The sequence below is a fragment of the Aquarana catesbeiana genome, linkage group LG06 (genome assembly GCF_042186555.1).
Source record: "Aquarana catesbeiana isolate 2022-GZ linkage group LG06, ASM4218655v1, whole genome shotgun sequence".
NCBI classification, from domain to species: Eukaryota; Metazoa; Chordata; class Amphibia; order Anura; family Ranidae; genus Aquarana; species Aquarana catesbeiana.
In genome coordinates, this window is record NC_133329.1 from 249638195 (window position 1) to 249660129 (window position 21935).

The 21935-nt window shown below is 39.0% G+C and overlaps 1 protein-coding gene across 4 annotated transcripts in view; it reads right to left on the bottom strand.

The window, feature by feature from the left end:
- Window positions 1-21935, bottom strand: part of WDR75 (WD repeat domain 75) — a 168135-nt gene that overhangs the window by 47164 nt on the left and 99036 nt on the right. For all 4 annotated transcript variants that reach the window (XM_073633163.1, XM_073633165.1, XM_073633164.1 and 1 more), the window contains exons 14-15: window positions 8893-9073; window positions 407-501 (exon numbers count right to left, since the gene is read on the bottom strand). In XM_073633163.1, the coding sequence (XP_073489264.1) occupies window positions 407-501; window positions 8893-9073 (276 nt within the window). The remainder of the gene's footprint in view (window positions 1-406; window positions 502-8892; window positions 9074-21935) is intronic.

Here is a 21935-nt window from a genome sequence, read left to right on the forward strand (position 1 = left end):
CATAAAATTACAAAAGGGGTGGGGGGGGGGGTCACAAGCTGTCCAAAAACAGAATACAAAAGAAATACTAACAGTGTATACTTAACAATGACTGCCACCTTTGGAAGTTCTTGGGCTGCAGCTAATAACTGTTAAAAAAAATTAGGCTTTTTATACACGTAACACACTTAAACAACCTGACTATGTGCCATCTGAGAAACTGCACATCAAAATACAAAAGTCATTGTGTGCTTGCATGGCAAATCCCACTTTGGTTATAAATACGAACCAGAGAAGAGAGTCAGATGGGGAGTGGAAAGCAGAACTAAGCACACAAGTGCAGAATTACCTATTTATTGTCATATCTGGTCATGGTGTTCTTTAAGCGTTCAGAGTGTATTGTCCATTGGTGCAGGTAAAGACTTACATGAACATGTGAGCAGGTCCCAGCAATTTATGAATCCACTGTCAGTTGAGGCAACAAGATATTTGGAACAATTAAATCTTCCAAAACATACACTCCTGCGCAGAACAGAGAAGTAGTTAAAGATTTAAGCAGAATTTAAAGAGTAATTGTTTATTGAAAAAACAAATAGCAAATAAAAGAAGGGTTATAAAACCTCTATAGCAAGCGGGAGTCCTTACCGAAGAGTCCTTGGTATCGGACAACTTTTGAGGTGTGTCAGATGCCTGGTCCCACATTGTGCTCTGTGGTTCCATTCAATGGCCACAACGCGACCTCAGGATACACTCGTGTGTTAATACTAGGGCTGAAACAACTAATCGATTAATCAACAACTAATCGATTATGAAATTAATTACTATTTTCATAATCGATTAATCAGCCAGTAACATAATGGGGTTAAAAAAAAAAAAACTAAAATGAGCCCTTTATAGTACAAAAAGAGCAAATAATCGCTACTGTAAATATTACTTTCACAGTTCTACAGTGAAAAAAATTAACCCCTTACAGTAGTGATTATCTGCTTTTTTTGTACTATAAAGGGGTAATTTTAGTTTTTTAAACTCCATTATGTTACTAAACGTCTTAGACCTGGTTCACACCTATGTGTTTTTTGGTGCTTTTTGCAGAAACGCACTACAGTTCATTTACATGGTTTCCTATGGGACATGTTCACATCTATACTTTTTTTCAGCCGCTGCGTATTTGGAAAGGGTCAGACTTTTTTTTTACCAGAAGCGGTGCTTTTTTGGTTCAATATACTTCAATGGAGAAGCTGCAGAAAAGCATGTAATGCGTTTTTGCAACAATTTGTGTTTTTTAATCTGCCCAACAACAGGCTGGCCAAAAAAAAATTCAAAAACGCACAGCAAACAGCACTGCAGAAACAGATCAAAAGCAAACTGCATAGGTGTGTATCGAGCCTTATGCTGGCCACACGGATCAATTTTCAGGCGAGTATATTCAGACGAAAAATCTTTGTACATTCGCTGAATGAAAGAATGTTGTTTGAAATTTTTACTTGTTTTTAACGTTCTGTTTTTAAAATGAATGTAATTTCTGAACGAAAACCACAAACACTGAAAATTCCTTTGACCAAGAAGTTTTCTATTATTTCCAAATTTTCCCATAACTGTGGTTGAAAACGAACATCCATTTGATCCCACTAACGATTAGAAAATATAATGAACGTTCTTAAAATGACATTTTTTTTGAAGGAAGACATTGTTTGTTTTTTTAAATAAAAAAAATTTGATCTGAGTCTGATGATATTTACCAGATTCACCCTCTAATAGTATATACAGTATATCTCTTCTGTCTGTTATACTCAGAGTGGATTAGATATTTTGCTCCCTAACCATAGAGTTGGTTATTTATATTTACCACTGCATAGAGATATTTAGGAATAAATTGCCCTTTTTTAAAACTTTACATATTAACTAAATTATACACCACACAGGGGACAGGATATGATGTAAGCGGAAGTTGGGGGGAGGAGCCTAGGACTTTTAAAACAGGCATGGGAGAGAAGAACAACAGAGTTGGTTTGGAATTCAAAGGGTCAGAACATGTTGCTGGAGACTTTGGAGGAAGCAGAAGTTTTGAGTTGGACTCTAAGAAAAGAACCATGAAGGACATTACATCTTGATTCCATCTGTAAGTTGAGGAACTGTTTCGTTTACTTATTGCATACATATTGTACATACTTATTTTGCTAGAAATGATAATTGACTTGTGCATGCTGTAGTCATATTTTGTAACTATGAATTGTGTTTTGTGCAGCTTTTCTGTTTAGTAAAGCATTGATACACTACAGAGGTCTAAGTTTCCTTGGCTTCTACCGCAAGAACCCTTTAAATAGACACTAAACAAAACAACTTGGCATAATCTTTTTAATAAAACAAGTGGAAAAATGTAAAACTGCATGCATACACATAACCACACCTGACACATGGATTACTTGCTCAGGAACCACACTGGTTGATCCCGAATCATTATTGATGACCAAAGCGGTCAGTTACAGCAGGGTTTGACCACTTACCTCACTAAGTGGAGAGTGTGACTTTCACAAACATTCTCGGTAAACACTGAAATATTTCCCCTGAACTCTTGTTCTAGGGACATCTCTAAAATATTGGATTTCATAACCCCTTCTTTGTTGGTTACAAAAGTCACCAGTACAAATGGGATTGGTAGATATCGCCAATGGCGACACTGACAACAATAAATATTTTAAGAGGATTCAGCCTCCCAACTCTGTTAACTGCCTAGATAAGAGATGTAAAATTTCTGGAAATTTTAAAGCCATGAGAAAAAGAAAAAAAAACAAAAAGAAAAAAAACAAATGCTTTTCCCTTTTTTTTTTTCCCTGGAAAAAATTGAAAGTTTTAAAAATTTAATTCATTTTGATTTCCATGTGTAATTTTCTCTATAAATGAAGATATTGTGTATTTTTGGGGAGGCAGTGGTTTGTAACACTTCCTACAGTGGGGCAAAAAAGTATTTAGTCAGCCACCAATTGTGCAAGTTCTCCCACTTAAAAAGATGAGAGAGGCCTGTAATTGTCATCATAGGTATACCTCAACTATAAGAGACAAAATGTGGAAACAAATCCAGACAATCACATTGTCTGATTTTTGAAAGAATTTATTTGCAAATTATGGTGGAAAATAAGTATTTGGTCACCTACAAACAAGCAAGATTTCTGGCTCTCACAGACCTGTATCTTCTTCTTTAAGAGGCTCCTCTGTCCTCCACTCATTACCTGTATTAATGGCACCTGTTTGAACTTGTTATCAGTATAAAAGACACCTATCCACAACCTCAAACAGTCACACTCCAAACTCCACTATGGTGAAGACCAAAGAGCTGTTGAAGGGCACCAGAAACAAAATTGTAGACCTTCACCAGGCTGGGAAGACTGAATCTGCAATAGGCAAGCAGCTTGGTGTGAAGAAATCAACTGTGGGAGCAATAATTAGAAAATGGAAGACATACAAGACCACTGATAATCTCCCTCGATCTGGGGCTCCAAGCAAGATCTCACCCTGTGGGGTCAAAATGATCACGAGAACGGTGAGCAAAAATCCCAGAACCACACGGCGGGACCTAGTGAATGACCTGCAGAGAGCTGGGACCAACGTAACAAAGGCTACCATCAGTAACACACTACGCTGCCAGGGACTCAGATCCTGCTTAAGCCAGTACATGTCCAGGCCCGTCTGAAGTTTGCTAGAGAGCATTTGGATGATCCAGAAGAGGATTGGGAGAATGTCATATGGTCAGATGAAACCAAAGTAGAACTGGTAGTAGAAACACAACTCGTCTTGTTTGGAGGAGAGAGAATGCTGAGTTGCAACCAAAGAAAACCATACCTACTGTGAAGCATGGGGGTGGCAACATCATGCTTTGGGGCTGTTTCTCTGCAAAGGGAACAGGGCGACTGATCCGTGTACATGAAAGAATGAATGGGGCCATGTATCATGAGATTTTGAGTGCAAACCTCTTCCCATCAGCAAGAGCATTGAAGATGAAACGTGGCTGGGTCTTTCAGCATGACAATGATCCAAAACACACCGCCCGGGCAACAAAGGAGTGGCTTCGTAAGAAGCATTTCAAGGTCCTGGAGTGGCCTAGCCAGTCTCCAGATCTCAACCCCATAGAAAACCTTTGGAGGGAGTTGAAAGTCCATGTTGTCCAGAGACAGCCCCAAAACATCACTGCTCTAGAGGAGATCTGCATGGAGGAATGGGCCAACATACCAGCAACAGTGTGTGACAACCTTGTGAAGACTTACAGAAAACGTTTGACCTCTGTCACTGCCAACAAAGGATATATAACAAAGTATTGAGATGAACTTTTGATCTTGACCAAATACTTATTTTCCACCATAATTTGCAAAGAAATTCTTTCAAAAATCAGACAATGCGATTGTCTGGATTTGTTTCCACATTTTGTCTCTCATAGTTGAGGTATACCTATGATGACAATTACAGGCCTCTCATCTTTTTAAGTGGGAGAACTTACACAATTGGTGGCTGGCTAAATACTTTTTTTCCCCACTGTAACTTGAAGATGCTGCTGGTGAAGAAACACTTTGTGATGAAGCAGCAGAAAGTGTTTCTGGAATGAGAACTCTGGAGGAAAAATCTACACGCACTTTCATTCTGGTCCTTGTCATTTCATTCCATAAAATAGTTTTAAATGTCTTTAGTGCACCTCTGGCATGCCAGGATGTGTTTTGTCATCCTTGTAGCATTTTGAAAATAATAATTCTTCTCACAATATTTGCAAATTGCAGCTTTGCTCTCAGCAGAAACTGCACTGTGGAAATATGTTTCCAAACTCTAGAAGTTGGTCTCACCATTTTACTGAGAGAAGGAAAAAAAAACAGTTTACTGACCAGACTTTAGGTACACCTTATGTTGTGACGGTGGAGAACATTAATAGGAATCATTTAAAGTTTATAAACTAAATTTGTCAGACAAATTTACCTTCTTACCTGTCCATTAAAGCAGGAGTCCGGCGACCAATCTTTTTTTTTTTTTTAAGGTAATTGAGACACTTTGCTAATCCCAAAATAATACTCACAGTTTGGGTGTAATATTTCCACCTCTGTCTGTTTTCGTACTGAAGAATAACTTAAAAAATGTGATGCTGGCTGTTTCCATCTTGCTTGTGGGCATGTGAAGCCCACAAGCATTGATATCCTGCATGCGGTGAATGCTGTTCATTCACAGCTTGTTCACACGCATGATCATTGTTTCCGCACTGAATCTTGGGAAGCCTGACACTAAGCTCCCAGGAGACAGTGCGGCGCCGAGGAAAGGCAATAAACACTCCTACTCCCATGGGAGGAAAGACAGGAATTGCCACAATAAAAGTACAATATAAAGGTAATTACAGCGATAAAAATTTATTTATGCGGCATTTGAACATCTATGCAATTAACTGAAGATTAAGTTAAAAATTTGAGTGGAACCCCGCTTTAAGGCCTGGGAGGACAGAAACGAACATCTACTGTATCCCAACAATCACCCAATTGGCACAAGATAGAGTCCACAAACAAACTAAATTGAAGCCTTCCCCCCTGCAGTCCTTCCTAGTGGCAGAAATGCATATTTCTCTTGTTTGAGCACTACATTGCTACCTGAACAGTATTCCAGGATTTGCTTGCCTTCAGCTGAGAAATTGCAATAATTTAAGACTTTGCATAAAGTCTCACAAAGCTTTCATCAAGGTCTTCATGTTATACAGTTTTAATACCATGTCATAGATAAATGATTTATCTTTGCAAAGGAACATATTCCACCTCCCCAAGAAAAAACAACAAACAAAACCCTGAAAAAAAAGCCCCCCCCCCTTTTCATTTTTTTTCCCCCCAGGTCTTCCCATCTCTAGCCTAGATACACTAACATAAGACCATACATTATATAGCCATAACTCTGAGACAAACAGACCTTGAATTTGAAAATAAATTGGAGTCGTTAAAACGTATTATTTCACACCCACAGGAACCTAAGTATTGGTGTCAAACTCCAGCAATAAGCCTGAGTATCACCAACAGTGGATGACTGTTCTGCATGCATTATATGCACTGGAAATAATTTAATTTATAGATAAGCCAAGGTTGAGGGACCCAATCCAGAAACCCCTGGCTGTGTTGCAAATAACAGAGTGGATAGGACTAGGCTCTCCGTTCGAAGTAATGTGTACTAAACACAAGAACCAAAATTTAATTTATTGCAGCTTACCAGTCCTTAGATGAAATTGTTACGGTATTGTAAGTAACACTAGGAACTATTTTTTTTTGGCACAGTCCACTTGATTTTTTTTTTTTTTAGTAATGTCATCAATGAGACAAAATGTAACACTAGTAGACTCCTAAAACATTAGTATGTGGCAAAAGAGGCAGAGTGTTACCAAACTCTAAATTTATCTCAACACCACTTTCTGTGGCTATTATGAAAAAATATAGCTTACTTACTGGCAACTATATTTCCTTAAAACAAACACAACTGGTAAACCCATGAATAAAATGTGCTTGCTATGCACGGTGGAATCTTATTTTTATACATATCAGTTGTCTGGGCAGGAAAATTACTCTCTGATGCAATAATAATTACAATGTTTTCCATTTTAAGATGTATATCCTACAGATCACAGTAGTCGGGTATTTAATTACGTAGTGAACACAACATGAATAAACCATACAATCCATTTAAACCAATTGTAAGTCTGGAGGTCATAATTAGCAACTATCTTTGCATGTGCTTGGCAGCTACGTAAAGGACACCTGTCATGAGAGAAACATCAAAACTGTCATGGATAATCTCATTCTAAATCTGGTTAATTCCAACTTCCCTCTGACATCACTTGCTGCATGCTCCATCCAGTAACTAAAGCTCCGAAACGAGAACCACCAAGCATCTTGCATTTTCAAGAGTTTGAGAAATAAATCACTATAAATTAAAATCAAGCAAGTCACATAATAAAGCTTTGCTTGGGATGGTAAAGTTTAGCAGAGCCCCATTCACCCCCCGGCACATCTTGGCCAGAGTCACGTACAATTCTTTCATGGCAAGGCTCAGGTACAATTCTTTCAGGCATCATCCTAGTATTAATAAAATTGTAAACAAAAAATGGTACAAAAGTCCAGCTCAAGTGCCTATAATCATTTACAGCAGCGCTACTGTCATAATAAATTATGATCAGCTTTCATGTGTTAGTAGCACACGAGGAAATACAGTTTTCAGATAGCGAGAAGTCCCAGAAGACACACAGCTAGTGATCCTACTGCGAAAGATAAAAGTGCACCTCACAGCAGAATCCGTGCGTCACACTCACCAGAGAGATGAACACAATGGGCATTGATATGTTAGCCACGGCTATCCTCAAGGTCATGGAGGGTATCACAGCTTATCCTGGGGTCTCCACCAGTACTCGGACAGAAAAAAGGCTTATATAGTGTAATTCTGTTTTTCTCTCATGATTTATTTCATTTCCAAATTGGCATATTCCATAAAACGCCATCAGTCAAACTATATAAGAGACTATCTAGGCATAAACGAGCATTCCACACGACACAGGAGGTGATGAGACTCGCACACTATAGGCAGGCAGTGTCCACCTCTTACTTCCTGGTTTGTCTCTTCCTGATCGTGGAACGCACAGGTCACTTCCGGTCGCGGTAAGGTCACGCTCTGACACGTTTCGTCATCACGCCTTCCTCTAAAGGGAGTCCTTAGAGGAAGGCGTGATGACGAAACGCGTTAGTGAGTGACCTTACGGCGACCGGAAGTGACCTGTGTGTTCTACGACCAGGAAGTAGGCAGGGGATGCTCTCTGCCTATAGTGTGCGAGTCTCATCACCTCCTGTGTCGTGGATGTGGTGGGGCTCGTTCTCTCTTGTTTGGGGCCTTTGTGTGGGTTTCTTCTAGCCTGAACGGAGGCCATCATTTCATTGGTGGACAATTGGCGGTTGAAATTTATCTTACCTTTCTAAGAAAAAATTTGTTTTCCATACACCTTTATACAACCCTTCCTAAAAAACTGGATATTGGTATGTATATTGGACACTCTCAGATGCCATTATGTTGATTTTGCCCTGAACAATGTTCCTATGTTCAAACTTATTTTACCTGTTTTTCAGAATACATCTATATGTCTCTCTTCTAAAAATGCCTCTGAAGAAGGGACATTGTCCTGAAACATGTCAGGCTTATGGAGAAATATGTGTTCATAATTGGAGTTGTAAAAAACACATTATGTGTAAAAAAAAATTTCTGCACTTTGCACAATATTTTGTATAGATTTGTGTATAGATTTCTATCATGTTTTTATGCTTTTTTTAAGCATTTTTCAATAAACAATATATTTTTATAAAAATATTTTTTGCTCGCCTGCAAAGTCCCACTGTACTGGGGGGTACAAGGGTTCCCCCTTTTTAGGGTCCTTTTCTTGCAATTTTGTACCATTTTTATTACAATTTTATTGGTGTTGTTATGCATTTACATTTTAAGCGGCAGCTAAAAAATTTTTCTGTAGCGTAAATCGCAATTATTGCAATTCTGGAAGTTCTATAGTTTATGAAACCTGATATTTTCATAGCGCCAAGATAGTGGAAGAAGGCCTAGGGTTTCACTGTAGTGTGACATCCTCCTAGTATTGATCATTTTCAGCCAGCAGTCAGCTAGCTTGTAAAAGTAATCCTAGCGGATAATAGGTTGTTTTGACAAACGGCGAGAGAGGACGACGTCGTCGCCCCCCCCCCCCCCCCCCCCGCCTTCCACGGCCTTCTCAGGCTCTCCTGTCCCACCGGGGAACCCGAGAGTGCAGCCGGCAATTCCACCGGCTGCCCATAAAGCTGATCAGGGACCAGATCAATACAATAAATATAAATGCAGTACTTTATTTTTTTATGATTGCTGTATGCATTTTGAGCTTCCTACCTTATTTTTCCAGGTGGCTGACAGAAGGTATGCTGTAAGTCCCACGTGCTAGTCTCCCATATAGTAATAACTTCTTCAAAGCCAACAGCAAAAAGAGAACCATCTTCAGAAAAGCAACAGCTAAGGGCCTTGTTTCTGTGGTAACTACCCACAAAATCACAGCTCCAGACAGTGCTTTGTTCTGTAAAAAAGTCCAGTAGAAACAAGTATTGAGTAATCAATGTAAACATTAGCTGCATTCACCTATTTTTATGTGTCTATGCACTATTAATTTTACAATAATGCAAACAATGAAACCATGTAGGCAATTTTATGTAGCCAGAGAGACACAACAAGATCAATATATCTAAATAGGCATGCTCTGCTAAGGACCTTAGGTATTTTGATCAAGTGGAACAGGATGCTACTTTGGATTTCTATGTGTAAAGTATGCAGATAAATTATTATGCTGCACCACTGTTCCACACACTCTATGCTGCTGCACCATTCCAGTGTGCGGAACAACACCGCAGGAGGTCAGAAAGTGCAGGACAGGGCAGCAGCAGAGCACAGGGTGCAGGACAACGCGGCAGTATAGAGAGGTAAATTCAGATACTTCCACTGCTTGCACTTAAAACAAAAACATTTAAAGATCTGTTAAACAAAGGTAAGGATTTGTCTAAAGAGCTTCAGTAATTGTGTCTTTTATTTGCCTGAAGTTTAGGTTTAAGAATCTCTGCCGTCAATGAACATTCACGTTTGCAAAATGGCTCCACAGGCCTTCAGTGGACATTGCAAAACACGTATAAAGGTGCTGTTCTTGCAGGGGAAAAATTACCAGAACCCCAAAAATTAATTAATTTTCTAACAACAGTTACTGAGCAAATTTTGTTTGCTTGCTAAAGAACTAGTCGAAATGCTATCAGTGAGAAGTCCTGTCGGCACCACCCCACCTGACATACTTTGATTGAAAAATTGAAGGAGTCGGGAGGAAATATGTAGGCCAAGCAGTGCTTGCAGGTAATTTTACAGTGGGAGATTCAACCATCTACACTGTTTAATGTGGATAGAGGGAATCTATTAGATTTGATTAGTCTGGAGGCTGAAAGAAAGAAATCTACAAAGTTTAAGCCCAGTTTTAGACTAGTAAACTCCACGTTTTTTTCTCTCCTAGCCAAGGAGAAAAAGGTACTTTATTGAGAATGGTCTAGAGAAATGATGTGCAATCCTTTGCCAAACACATATGGAGGGTGGGTATGGGCTTTTGTAGCTCAGATTTACATTTTTGGCTTGTGTACAATTGCTCTTCCTCTCTTCTCAGCCATTCACAAAAATCCTTGTATTCTTTTCACTGAACACAAGGAATTCAGTGAATGGGTTAGAGGAGATCCCTTTGTGTACCTGCCCCTCCTCTCCTCTTACCCAGTGACAGAAAGCCTTGTATTCAGTGAAAGGAGTACAAGGCTTTGTGTGAATGGTTGAGGAGGGGAGTGTGAGAGATGCCATCGTAATGGAAAATTGTACGTTCTGTATATAATTGTATTGTATTTTGTATGTATTGCACACTGCCCTCACTGTGCACACAGCACTAATAATGTTTTCAGTAAATGTTTACATTCTTTCAAGTCCTGATTAGAATTAGTCTGCCTATGTAACGCCCCTTGTTACCATAAACGTACAATTGTAATATTAATGTGATACCTATGTAATCATGTGCATAAAAACCTTCAATTGCATCATAATAAAGCAGAACAGTTATTTGGAAAGATGCTGAGCGTATCTTTTGTGTCTGTTCCCTACTGCAGTAGTTATTAATTTGGAACCACTAATCAATATGAGGATAGGAGTTGCCTATCATCAATTTAACTAAGTCAGTATGGCGAGTTTTGCCTTAGGAGGGGATTCCATGTGACCCTGAGTATCCGAAACGAGGAGCTTGAGACGATCCGGGAATTTCTGATAATCAGCCGGCTGAGGTAAGCCTTTTGCTTACATTTGAGTTATCAGTCTTCCTTGATTGGTAAGGCATTTTCGGGACAAAGGGTACCTATTTTACTCCCCTTAATCGAACTGTATTGATTGGTGGTTATATGTTATGTTGTCACTGTCTATATTCCATCGGAGTGTTATAGATAAGAAAGGGAAGAATAGTGCTGTTCACAGGTATATGTAGAAAATAGTAAAAACCTTCGCGCCAGTGGTGTCGATAGCAGATAATATATATGAATTACATATACTGGTGATACATCTAGTAAGAAAACATTCCCAAATAAAGAAAATTTGTGGAAATATATAAACAAACAATCAGTGTAAGCTGCTCCCCAATTTTTGAATAATCAAAAAAATAGATAATCAAAAAAAGGAATGTAAGGAAGATAGGGGGCGCTAGATACCATAATAATCAAGTGCTCTAAATAAATAAATCTCCTGCATTACCAAAAAAATGGAAATGTAGAAAAGCTAGGGGGCGCTAGATACCATACTAATCAAGTGCTTTAAATGAATAAATCTCCTGCATTACCAAAAAAATGAAAAACATAATAATGACAAATCATAATTAGATTACACATTGAAGTGCCCACAGTATATATATAGTGATTGATTGTCCACATAAAAAAGTGATTTGAAGTGGTTGAAGTGATATCTTTCAATATTATCCCAATCTTGTTGCTGTAAACAAAAGATTTTCCATCACCAAAGGAAAATAAGAAAAGGAAAACACCTCGAAGTAGTAGATATCTGCTTACCAGATACCAATGACTCCTTTAGTTAAAAAGAGAGTCACTAGCGCTTGTGCAGGGTTGTGCCTGCTCACATGGATGGCCGGACTGTGGTTGGTATTATAGGCATGGATCGTTCCCGTCAAGCTCATTCAAGATAGGATAAGGATACATAGGAAACAAAAACAGTCTCCATAGCGTAAAACCATTTATTAAAAAAGTAAACAAATTAAAAAGCCAAATGGCCGCTTACATTGGTGGGTGCCTGGGGCTGCTTGCATGTCAGGGTGACTTCGCAGTCAGAAAAAGCTTTTCATGTCTCCTCCACGCTGGCGTGCGTTCCAGCTTACACAGGGGGGCAGCCAAAGGATCCGGATGTTGTTGGGTGATAGGACATGTGACCACGTACCACTCCGACGTACGTTTCGTAGTGAACGTCTTCAGGGAAGCGTACGTTGGTCACTGGAATGGTGGTTTTTATTAGGAACAGGAAGGGGGCGGGTAATTGGCAAATGGGCCACAGGAACTGTGCTCATAGCAATAAAGTTGGAAAGTTCAACTATGGTCTGGAGCATTAGCTCCATCTTGTGGATATTTACTATATTGTTCACAAAAAACTCCTTAATTGAAAACAAATGTGACTTTTTATTATTAGGAACAGGAAGTGGGCGGGTAATTGGAAAATAGACCACAGGAACTGTGCTCATAGCAATAAAGTTGGAAAGTTCAACTATGGTCTGGAGCTTAGCTCCATCTTGTGGATATTTACTATATTGTTCACAAAAAACTCCTTATTTAAAACAAATGTGACTTCATATCAAACATCTCCTAAGTGGAGACGACATGCTGTTATAGTCCCCCTACTGGTTAAAAACAGGTAGGTAAATCCACCCATATAGGTGGTGGGGAAGTGAGAAAAAATATATAAGTGAATAAAATTAATGGTGGTGTTTTTGTAGAGAGAAGGGGGGGGGGGACTCATGTAACCCTGAATTCTATAACAGCCCCAGTCTCGGTTTACATACAAAAATGATTACAAAACTAAATAGCATTTATTAAACCTTAAAAGGCTGCAATATAACCTATCCCCGTCTGACTCGAATAATAAAGGGGACAAAGAAGAGGGGGGGAAAAAATATTCCATCTTGCACCCTGGACAGCTATCTCTGACCTCAACCATAATACAAGTGGTGCCTAACTCACTCACATGATCTGAGGTGGACAGATAATGATATTCCTAGACACTCCTGGACTCAATCATTTGTAAGAAAACAATTAAGGTCCAGATCTATATTCATCCCATGTGGTTGCATAGTCCGTAATTTATAAAGCCAGTACGTTTCATTCCTAGATATTGCCCTTTTCATATGGGTACCTCTCCAATCCCTAGAGATTTTGTCAATCCCATAGAATGTACACAGTGATGGGTCACTATCATGGTAAAGTTTGAAGTGTCTTGATACACTATGGTTAGGGTATCCCTTTTTAATATTTGTTAAATGTTCATTTATTCTTACTTTCAGTTGGCGTGTGGTTCTGCCCACGTATTGAAGGGAGCATGGGCATTCCAGAACATATGTTACGTGATCAGAATCGCATGTAATGAGAGGTTTGATATCAAATTGTTGTTGTGTTACTATAGATTGGAACTGGGTCTTCTTTTTCTTGGTACCTGGTTTTCTGTTTATTTTACAAGCATTGCATCTAGTGCAATAGTGAAAACCAGAACCATCCAGAAAAGTGGGAGGTTTCCCGGGGGGATCTGGTACATTTGGAGCCAAGCGATTCCTAAGGGTAGGGGCTCTTCGGTAGATAAACTTAGGTTTATTGGGCAGGGAAGATTGGAGATCTTTATCTTTGAGTAGGATAGGCCAGAATTTTTTGAAGATACCTTCTACTGTTTTGTATTGGCGATGAAAGCCCGATATGAACGCACAGTCACCCTTATATTCTTTTTTTGGTTTAGGGACCAATAGGGACTGTCTGTCCATATGTGCCACCTGTGAGACCAATTTTGTCAAGATATGGGCGGGGTATCCCTTTTCTCTAAATCTAGTGGTGAGAATTGCTGCTTGTGTGAAATAATCCAAGATATTAGCACAATTTCGCCGTATACGCATGTATTGCCCTTTCGGTACAGCTCCTATCCATTGCGGATGGTGACAGCTGTGTGTAGGGACATATGCGTTACGGTCAGTTTCTTTAAAAAAAGTCTTTGTACTAATATGATCACCTTGTTTGAAGAGTGTTAGATCCAAATAATTCACCGTGGCCAAACTGTACTCCGCTGTGAACTTTAGATTGTACTTATTCATATTCATACTCTCCAAAAACTTGTTAAAACTTTCTTTGGTTCCCTCCCACAGAATCATCACGTCATCTATGTATCTTTTATACAGAAGAAGTGAGTGAGGTCTGTTTTTGAAAATGGTCTCTGATTCCCATTTATTTAACGTAATATTCGCCACGCTAGGTGCATAGCGGGCTCCCATGGCTACACCGCCAATTTGATTGTAGTATTCGTTTAATGCCCAGAAATAATTATTCCCCATGGCCATAGATAATCCTTTAATCAAAAATTTGATTTGTGATTTTTTCAGGGTGGATTGGTTGGTGAGAGCCCACTTCACTGCTTCTAACACATCTGTTTGGCGAAGGTTTGTATACAAAGACTCGATGTCTATTGTTACTAGTAAGGTTTGATCCGTGATGATGGTAGATTGTAACAGTGTAATTAGTTCTCGACTATCTTTGAGATAGGATTGGCTCTGTGGGACTAGAGGCTGGAGGAAAGTGTTGAGGTATTCCCCCACCCTAGAGTACAGAGAGCCAATCCCACTCACTATTGGACGGCCTGGTGGGTTTACCTTATCTTTATGTATTTTTGGTACTATGTAGAGTACCGGAATTCTGGGTGTAGTTAGGTTCAAATAATCTGCTTCTTTCTGAGTTAATATTTGTTTACTGGTACCTTGGTTAATCCAATCTAATAGTTGTTGTTTCAGTTGTGGGGTAGGGTTACTTTTAAGCTTTTTATACGTTGAGGTGTCATTCAACTGTCTCCTTAGTTCTGTATTATAGTTTTCTTTGGTTAGTACTACCAAACCTCCCCCCTTGTCAGCAGGTCTCACCACTATCTGTTTGTTCTCTTCCAGTTTTTTTATTCCCTCCCATATTCTCTGGTTGTTTTTATGTTGTGATATTTCAATCTGTCGTACTTCATCTTGGACCATACTCTTGAATACTTCTATGTGGTGGTGGGAACCCTTTTGGGGATTGAACACCGAATTATTTTTCAAATTACTGTGTACAAAAGGGGACTAAGGAGACAGTTGAATGACACCTCAACGTATAAAAAGCTTAAAAGTAACCCTACCCCACAACTGAAACAACAACTATTAGATTGGATTAACCAAGGTACCAGTAAACAAATATTAACTCAGAAAGAAGCAGATTATTTGAACCTAACTACACCCAGAATTCCGGTACTCTACATAGTACCAAAAATACATAAAGATAAGGTAAACCCACCAGGCCGTCCAATAGTGAGTGGGATTGGCTCTCTGTACTCTAGGGTGGGGGAATACCTCGACACTTTCCTCCAGCCTCTAGTCCCACAGAGCCAATCCTATCTCAAAGATAGTCGAGAACTAATTACACTGTTACAATCTACCATCATCACGGATCAAACCTTACTAGTAACAATAGACATCGAGTCTTTGTATACAAACCTTCGCCAAACAGATGTGTTAGAAGCAGTGAGGTGGGCTCTCACCAACCAATCCACCCTGAAAAAATCACAAATCAAATTTTTGATTAAAGGATTATCTATGGCCATGGGGAATAATTATTTCTGGGCATTAAACGAATACTACAATCAAATTGGCGGTGTAGCCATGGGAGCCCGCTATGCACCTAGCGTGGCGAATATTACGTTAAATAAATGGGAATCAGAGACCATTTTCAAAAACAGACCTCACTCACTTCTTCTGTATAAAAGATACATAGATGACGTGATGATTCTGTGGGAGGGAACCAAAGAAAGTTTTAACAAGTTTTTGGAGAGTATGAATATGAATAAGTACAATCTAAAGTTCACAGCGGAGTACAGTTTGGCCACGGTGAATTATTTGGATCTAACACTCTTCAAACAAGGTGATCATATTAGTACAAAGACTTTTTTTAAAGAAACTGACCGTAACGCATATGTCCCTACACACAGCTGTCACCATCCGCAATGGATAGGAGCTGTACCGAAAGGGCAATACATGCGTATACAGCGAAATTGTGCTAATATCTTGGATTATTTCACACAAGCAGCAATTCTCACCACTAGATTTAGAGAAAAGGGATACCCCGCCCATATCTTGACAAAATTGGTCTCACATATGGACAGACAGTCCCTATTGGTCCCTAAACCAAAAAAAGAATATAAGGGTGACTGTGCGTTCATATCGGGCTTTCATCGCCAATACAAAACAGTAGAAGGTATCTTCAAAAAATTCTGGCCTATCCTACTCAAAGATAAAGATCTCCAATCTTCCCTGCCCAATAAACCTAAGTTTATCTACCGAAGAGCCCCTACCCTTAGGAATCGCTTGGCTCCAAACGTACCAGATCCCCCCGGGAAACCTCCCACTTTTCTGGATGGTTCTGGTTTAAACTATTGCACTAGATGCAATGCTTGTAAAATAACCAGAAAACCAGGTACCAAGAAAAAGAAGACCCAGTTCCAATCTATAGTAACACAACAACAATTTGATATCAAACCTCTCATTACATGCGATTCTGATCACGTAACATATGTTCTGGAATGCCCATGCTCCCTTCAATACGTGGGCAGAACCACACGCCAACTGAAAGTAAGAATAAATGAACATTTAACAAATATTAAAAAGGGATACCCTAACCATAGTGTATCAAGACACTTCAAACTTTACCATGATAGTGACCCATCACTGTGTACATTCTATGGGATTGACAAAATCTCTAGGGATTGGAGAGGTACCCATATGAAAAGGGCAATATCTAGGAATGAAACGTACTGGCTTTATAAATTACGGACTATGCAACCACATGGGATGAATATAGATCTGGACCTTAATTGTTTTCTTACAAATGATTGAGTCCAGGAGTGTCTAGGAATATCATTATCTGTCCACCTCAGATCATGTGAGTGAGTTAGGCACCACTTGTATTATGGTTGAGGTCAGAGATAGCTGTCCAGGGTGCAAGATGGAATATTTTTTCCCCCCCTCTTCTTTGTCCCCTTTATTATTCGAGTCAGACGGGGATAGGTTATATTGCAGCCTTTTAAGGTTTAATAAATGCTATTTAGTTTTGTAATCATTTTTGTATGTAAACCGAGACTGGGGCTGTTATAGAATTCAGGGTTACATGAGTCCCCCCCCCTTTCTCTCTACAAAAACACCACCATTAATTTTATTCACTTATATATTTTTTCTCACTTCCCCACCACCTATATGGGTGGATTTACCTACCTGTTTTTAACCAGTAGGGGGACTATAACAGCATGTCGTCTCCACTTAGGAGATGTTTGATATGAAGTCACATTTGTTTTAAATAAGGAGTTTTTTGTGAACAATATAGTAAATATCCACAAGATGGAGCTAAGCTCCAGACCATAGTTGAACTTTCCAACTTTATTGCTATGAGCACAGTTCCTGTGGTCTATTTTCCAATTACCCGCCCACTTCCTGTTCCTAATAAAAAGTCACATTCGTTTTAAATTAAGGAGTTTTTTGTGAACAATATAGTAAATATCCACAAGATTGAGCTAATGCTCCAGACCATAGTTGAACTTTCCAACTTTATTGCTATGAGCACAGTTCCTGTGGCCCATTTGCCAATTACCCGCCCCCTTCCTGTTCCTAATAAAAACCACCATTCCAGTGACCAACGTACGCTTCCCTGAAGACGTTCACTACGAAACGTACGTCGGAGCGGTACGTGGTCACATGTCCTATCACCCAACAACATCCGGATCCTTTGGCTGCCCCCCTGTGTAAGCTGGAACGCACGCCAGCGTGGAGGAGACATGAAAAGCTTTTTCTGACTGCGAAGTCACCCTGACATGCAAGCAGCCCCAGTGCCGGGTAGGCACCCACCAATGTAAGCGGCCATTTGGCTTTTTAATTTGTTTACTTTTTTAATAAATGGTTTTACGCTATGGAGACTGTTTTTGTTTCCTATGTATCCTTATCCTATCTTGAATGAGCTTGACGGGAACGATCCATGCCTATAATACCAACCACAGTCCGGCCATCCATGTGAGCAGGCACAACCCTGCACAAGCGCTAGTGACTCTCTTTTTAACTAAAGGAGTCATTGGTATCTGGTAAGCAGATATCTACTACTTCGAGGTGTTTTCCTTTTCTTATTTTCCTTTGGTGATGGAAAATCTTTTGTTTACAGCAACAAGATTGGGATAATATTGAAAGATATCACTTCAACCACTTCAAATCACTTTTTTATGTGGACAATCAATCACTATATATTTTTTTCACTATTGTGGGCACTTCAATGTGTAATCTAATTATGATTTGTCATTATTATGTTTTTCATTTTTTTGGTAATGCAGGAGATTTATTCATTTAAAGCACTTGATTAGTATGGTATCTAGCGCCCCCTAGCTTTTCTACATTTCCATTTTTTTGGTAATGCAGGAGATTTATTTATTTAGAGCACTTGATTATTATGGTATCTAGCGCCCCCTATCTTCCTTACACAGGTATATGTAGTACATCTGCTAGATAAAGTAGTTTAGAGGCAAGAGGGTATAGGCACACGTAGAGAAGACTGGCCAGTCATTATGGGCATTGAATTAAGTAAGGGAATGAAGGGTAAGAGACCCTCAAAAATGCCCAGCGCAAGAGGAGCGCTATATATGAACCGAAGGTGCGGTTCCGCCTATACTGAGCCCCTAGATTAATGGTTAAAGTGGACAGGGATCCACAATGGGTAACTGGGTTAACACCAAAGTCCACAGGGACTAAGAATCATGCAGAGTAAACAGCTAGAGAAACAGCTATGTGAGCAGGATGGATCAAGGCTGACATTAACACTAGACAGAAAGGGACATTTTCATGTTAAGTTGTGGGATGAATTTGGAGTCAGGCACTACCACTGGTAAGTCAAGAAACAGAGAAATGAGAATTAAAACAGAATACTTTATATGTTGTCAGAGAGGGAAGATGGGATGAGCAATATGGCTGCCCGTCTGATCATAGAAGCTAGATATAAAGGATATCTAAACAAAATAAGGAAAGCAGAATTTAGGCAGGGAAATATTAAAGAGTTAAAAGACAGTGAGAGAATGATATGCATGTTTTGTGTACAAATGGGAAATTTTAGAGAGATATTGGTGTATGTGTGTGCGAATGCTGGGACCTTTAGTTCTATTGCTTGTGTGTGTCATGTACGCAGATGTGACCCCCTCCTTTGTGCTCTCCTGAAAGAAATGTGGCTGAGATGAGAGGTCAGTGATAAGCTGGAAGGACACCATGCCAATTCCAGTTTTTGAGACAAAACATTTATAACAAAATGTGCCGGGTTAACGAATCTAATGATAAACAATGTGATCACAATTATTTTGAATCCGTTTTCCAGACATGGTAAAATGAAGGTACATTTAACCGTGTATTACACAAATTGAATATCCTTTGATAGTGGAAACAGTGCATTTAAAAAAGGGAAATTAAAGTAAAATTAAGTAATAATGAGTATTCATTTCTAATATGAGTTTAACAATTTTATTAATATAGATATATTGAAACTGGTTTAGACAACCATTGGTTGGAAATAAAATCCAGGTTATTGGGGAAATTTGTAAAAATGGGATTAGTTTAGATTAAGATAACAATTTTGTAATTTTACATTTATTCAATAAGACCTTATTGAGAGAAAAGAGAGATTAAGATGAGGTTGTTATTTGGAATACAGCTGCCATAATATTTAACAAAGCCAAGATGGATGGGATACATAAGAAGTTTTTCTACAAAAATGAAATTTTAAGGTTCTTGATAATAACTTGATGTGCGGTCCATGATGTGAGAGTTATAATAAATAAAATTTAAATATAACAGACCCATCACATCAAATCATCACATCCTGTTAGGATAGATGCCACCTGCAGCCAGTTGTTTTATAGTTTTTGATGCTTTCTGGTCCATCATACAGATTGTTGATCCTTTTGTTTTTATTTATTTTTATTTTTGAAATCCAAAGCAGAATGTGTGGATTGTGAAATGATGTGCCCCTTTTCCTTGTAAGTGCCGTGGTATAAGCAGAAGAATATTTTGGATTTATGGGCATCTCTCCATGACCGCAGGGTATTGTTATCATTTATTATAATATTGCCAGGAAAAATTTGTCTTTTGAAACATGAAACTGGAGTTCTTACACAAACAGCATGATAGAAAACAAGCCATTGTAATATAATTTATGCAAGCTGGACCCAGTAATGAAGGGTTCACCCCAATATATCAGAGATGTAGCTTTTATGCAAAGGTGTTATTAGACAAAGTTAGACATTATTTTGGTCAAACATTTAATTTTTAATGGTCCGACATTCTGCGCAGCAAATATACAGCTAACTAAATGTTTGTCTAATGAAAGGTTTAAAATATGAGTGTTTATGTACAAATCTAACAATGAAAAATGCGTACATTCGAATCCAGCCACCTTATTGCCTCCATTGGAGGAGGCTGGAGACAAAGGAAGACACGTGTGTTAAATTGATCGTGTAGGAATCGTTTGCTGTGAGCCCAGTGCAGGACACACTCCCTGAAGACCTAGATATTACATTTTTTGTAGATTTGAGGATGCAGTTTATCACCCAGAAGGATACTCTGTATTCAAAGTCATTGGATCCCTTTTCCCCAGCTCAAGAAGCAGAGCTCCATGTTTTAGTAAAGCCTGTGAGCTATAAAAGAGTGTATATTTATATAGATAGTCGAGATATAGAGAGCTTTTGGTTCCATTTGAAGGGCCAGAAGTTTGTTTTAACTTCAGCAGGTAAACCAACAAAGCATGCCAAGTTAATTTGATTGGCTGTTTTCAGCCTTCCAGCTTCTTGCTGAGGTAGCCATATTAACTTTCACACATGGAAGCAGACCAGGTGACTAAGGATGCTGCATTTACAGCCCCGGACACTTGATGGGTCTGTGCAACTCACAGATTCCACCCTAGTTCTGGCCCAGTATAGCTGGGATTAATAATTCAACTTTAAGGACCCCAGAACGAGAAGAACAAGTGGTCCACAGGGGGCAACTTCTTATGAAACAGGACTTTGGAAAAAGGTGATAATTTATGTCTGCCAGCCACTCTTTTCCCTTCAACTTGACACATGGACCGTGTCATCAGTCACAAGCAGTTATGGCTGCCTTAGTAAATGAGCGTGGGATAGAGCCAGGGTTCTCCAAAGTTGTTTTTATAACATACCACTTCTTGTTTTACCTGTTACCAAAGGTGTTACCAAAAGCTGAACATCCCTTCCAGAGATTACAAAAACATATATCCAGATGCCCAAGTTAGGATCTTACGAGTATGCATTTTGTCTGTATGGACATGTTTTCTGGATGTCCAGTGGCAAATGCTACTGCAAAGGCCACAGTAAAAAGTGTTATCAGAAGTAGTTTGTAAGTACAGAGTGCAGAAAGTACAGAGAGTAACAGAGGAAATCATTTTTATAGGAGAGTCCTTACTAGAAGTTTTGAGGCTTTTACACCCCCTACTGTCTGCAACGTAGCGGACAAAGTAGAGTAAGAAACTAGAAAACTTTTGCCTGAATGTTTTCTTATATTTGATGAAGCCCCTAAGGGGGATGTTGGACTCTCTCCCTATGGGATTTTGTTTGGGAGTGTGTTACTCACTTGCTAATATTTTGTCTCAGCAGCTGAAGTCCTCCATTCGGATCTCACAGAGAATGTTGCTGATCTTTTAAGGTTTTTTTATCAACTAATTTATGTGTTTTCTCCCCAATTCCAGATCCTAAAAGTTTGGAAGGATCTAAAACTAAAGCCAGGTGACTTGTGGATTGTTAAGAGACATTTATATATAAAGAAATGTTTGGAGACTCAATACAGCATCTATTTCATGTACAGTACTTGAAGGAAAAGTCACCTGGATCCACACCAGACACTGCAAAAATGACTAAATTAAAGAAATCTCTGTGTTTGATTTGTTTGCCTCTTGTGATCACAGTCTAGGGTACTTTTTGATTCAATTACTTTAATTGTAAGGGATATATATATTTGAAAAGTAGTTTAGCCATGATGAAGTCATATTTGTCTTTTGTACGTCTTCCATTTTATGTAGAATTGT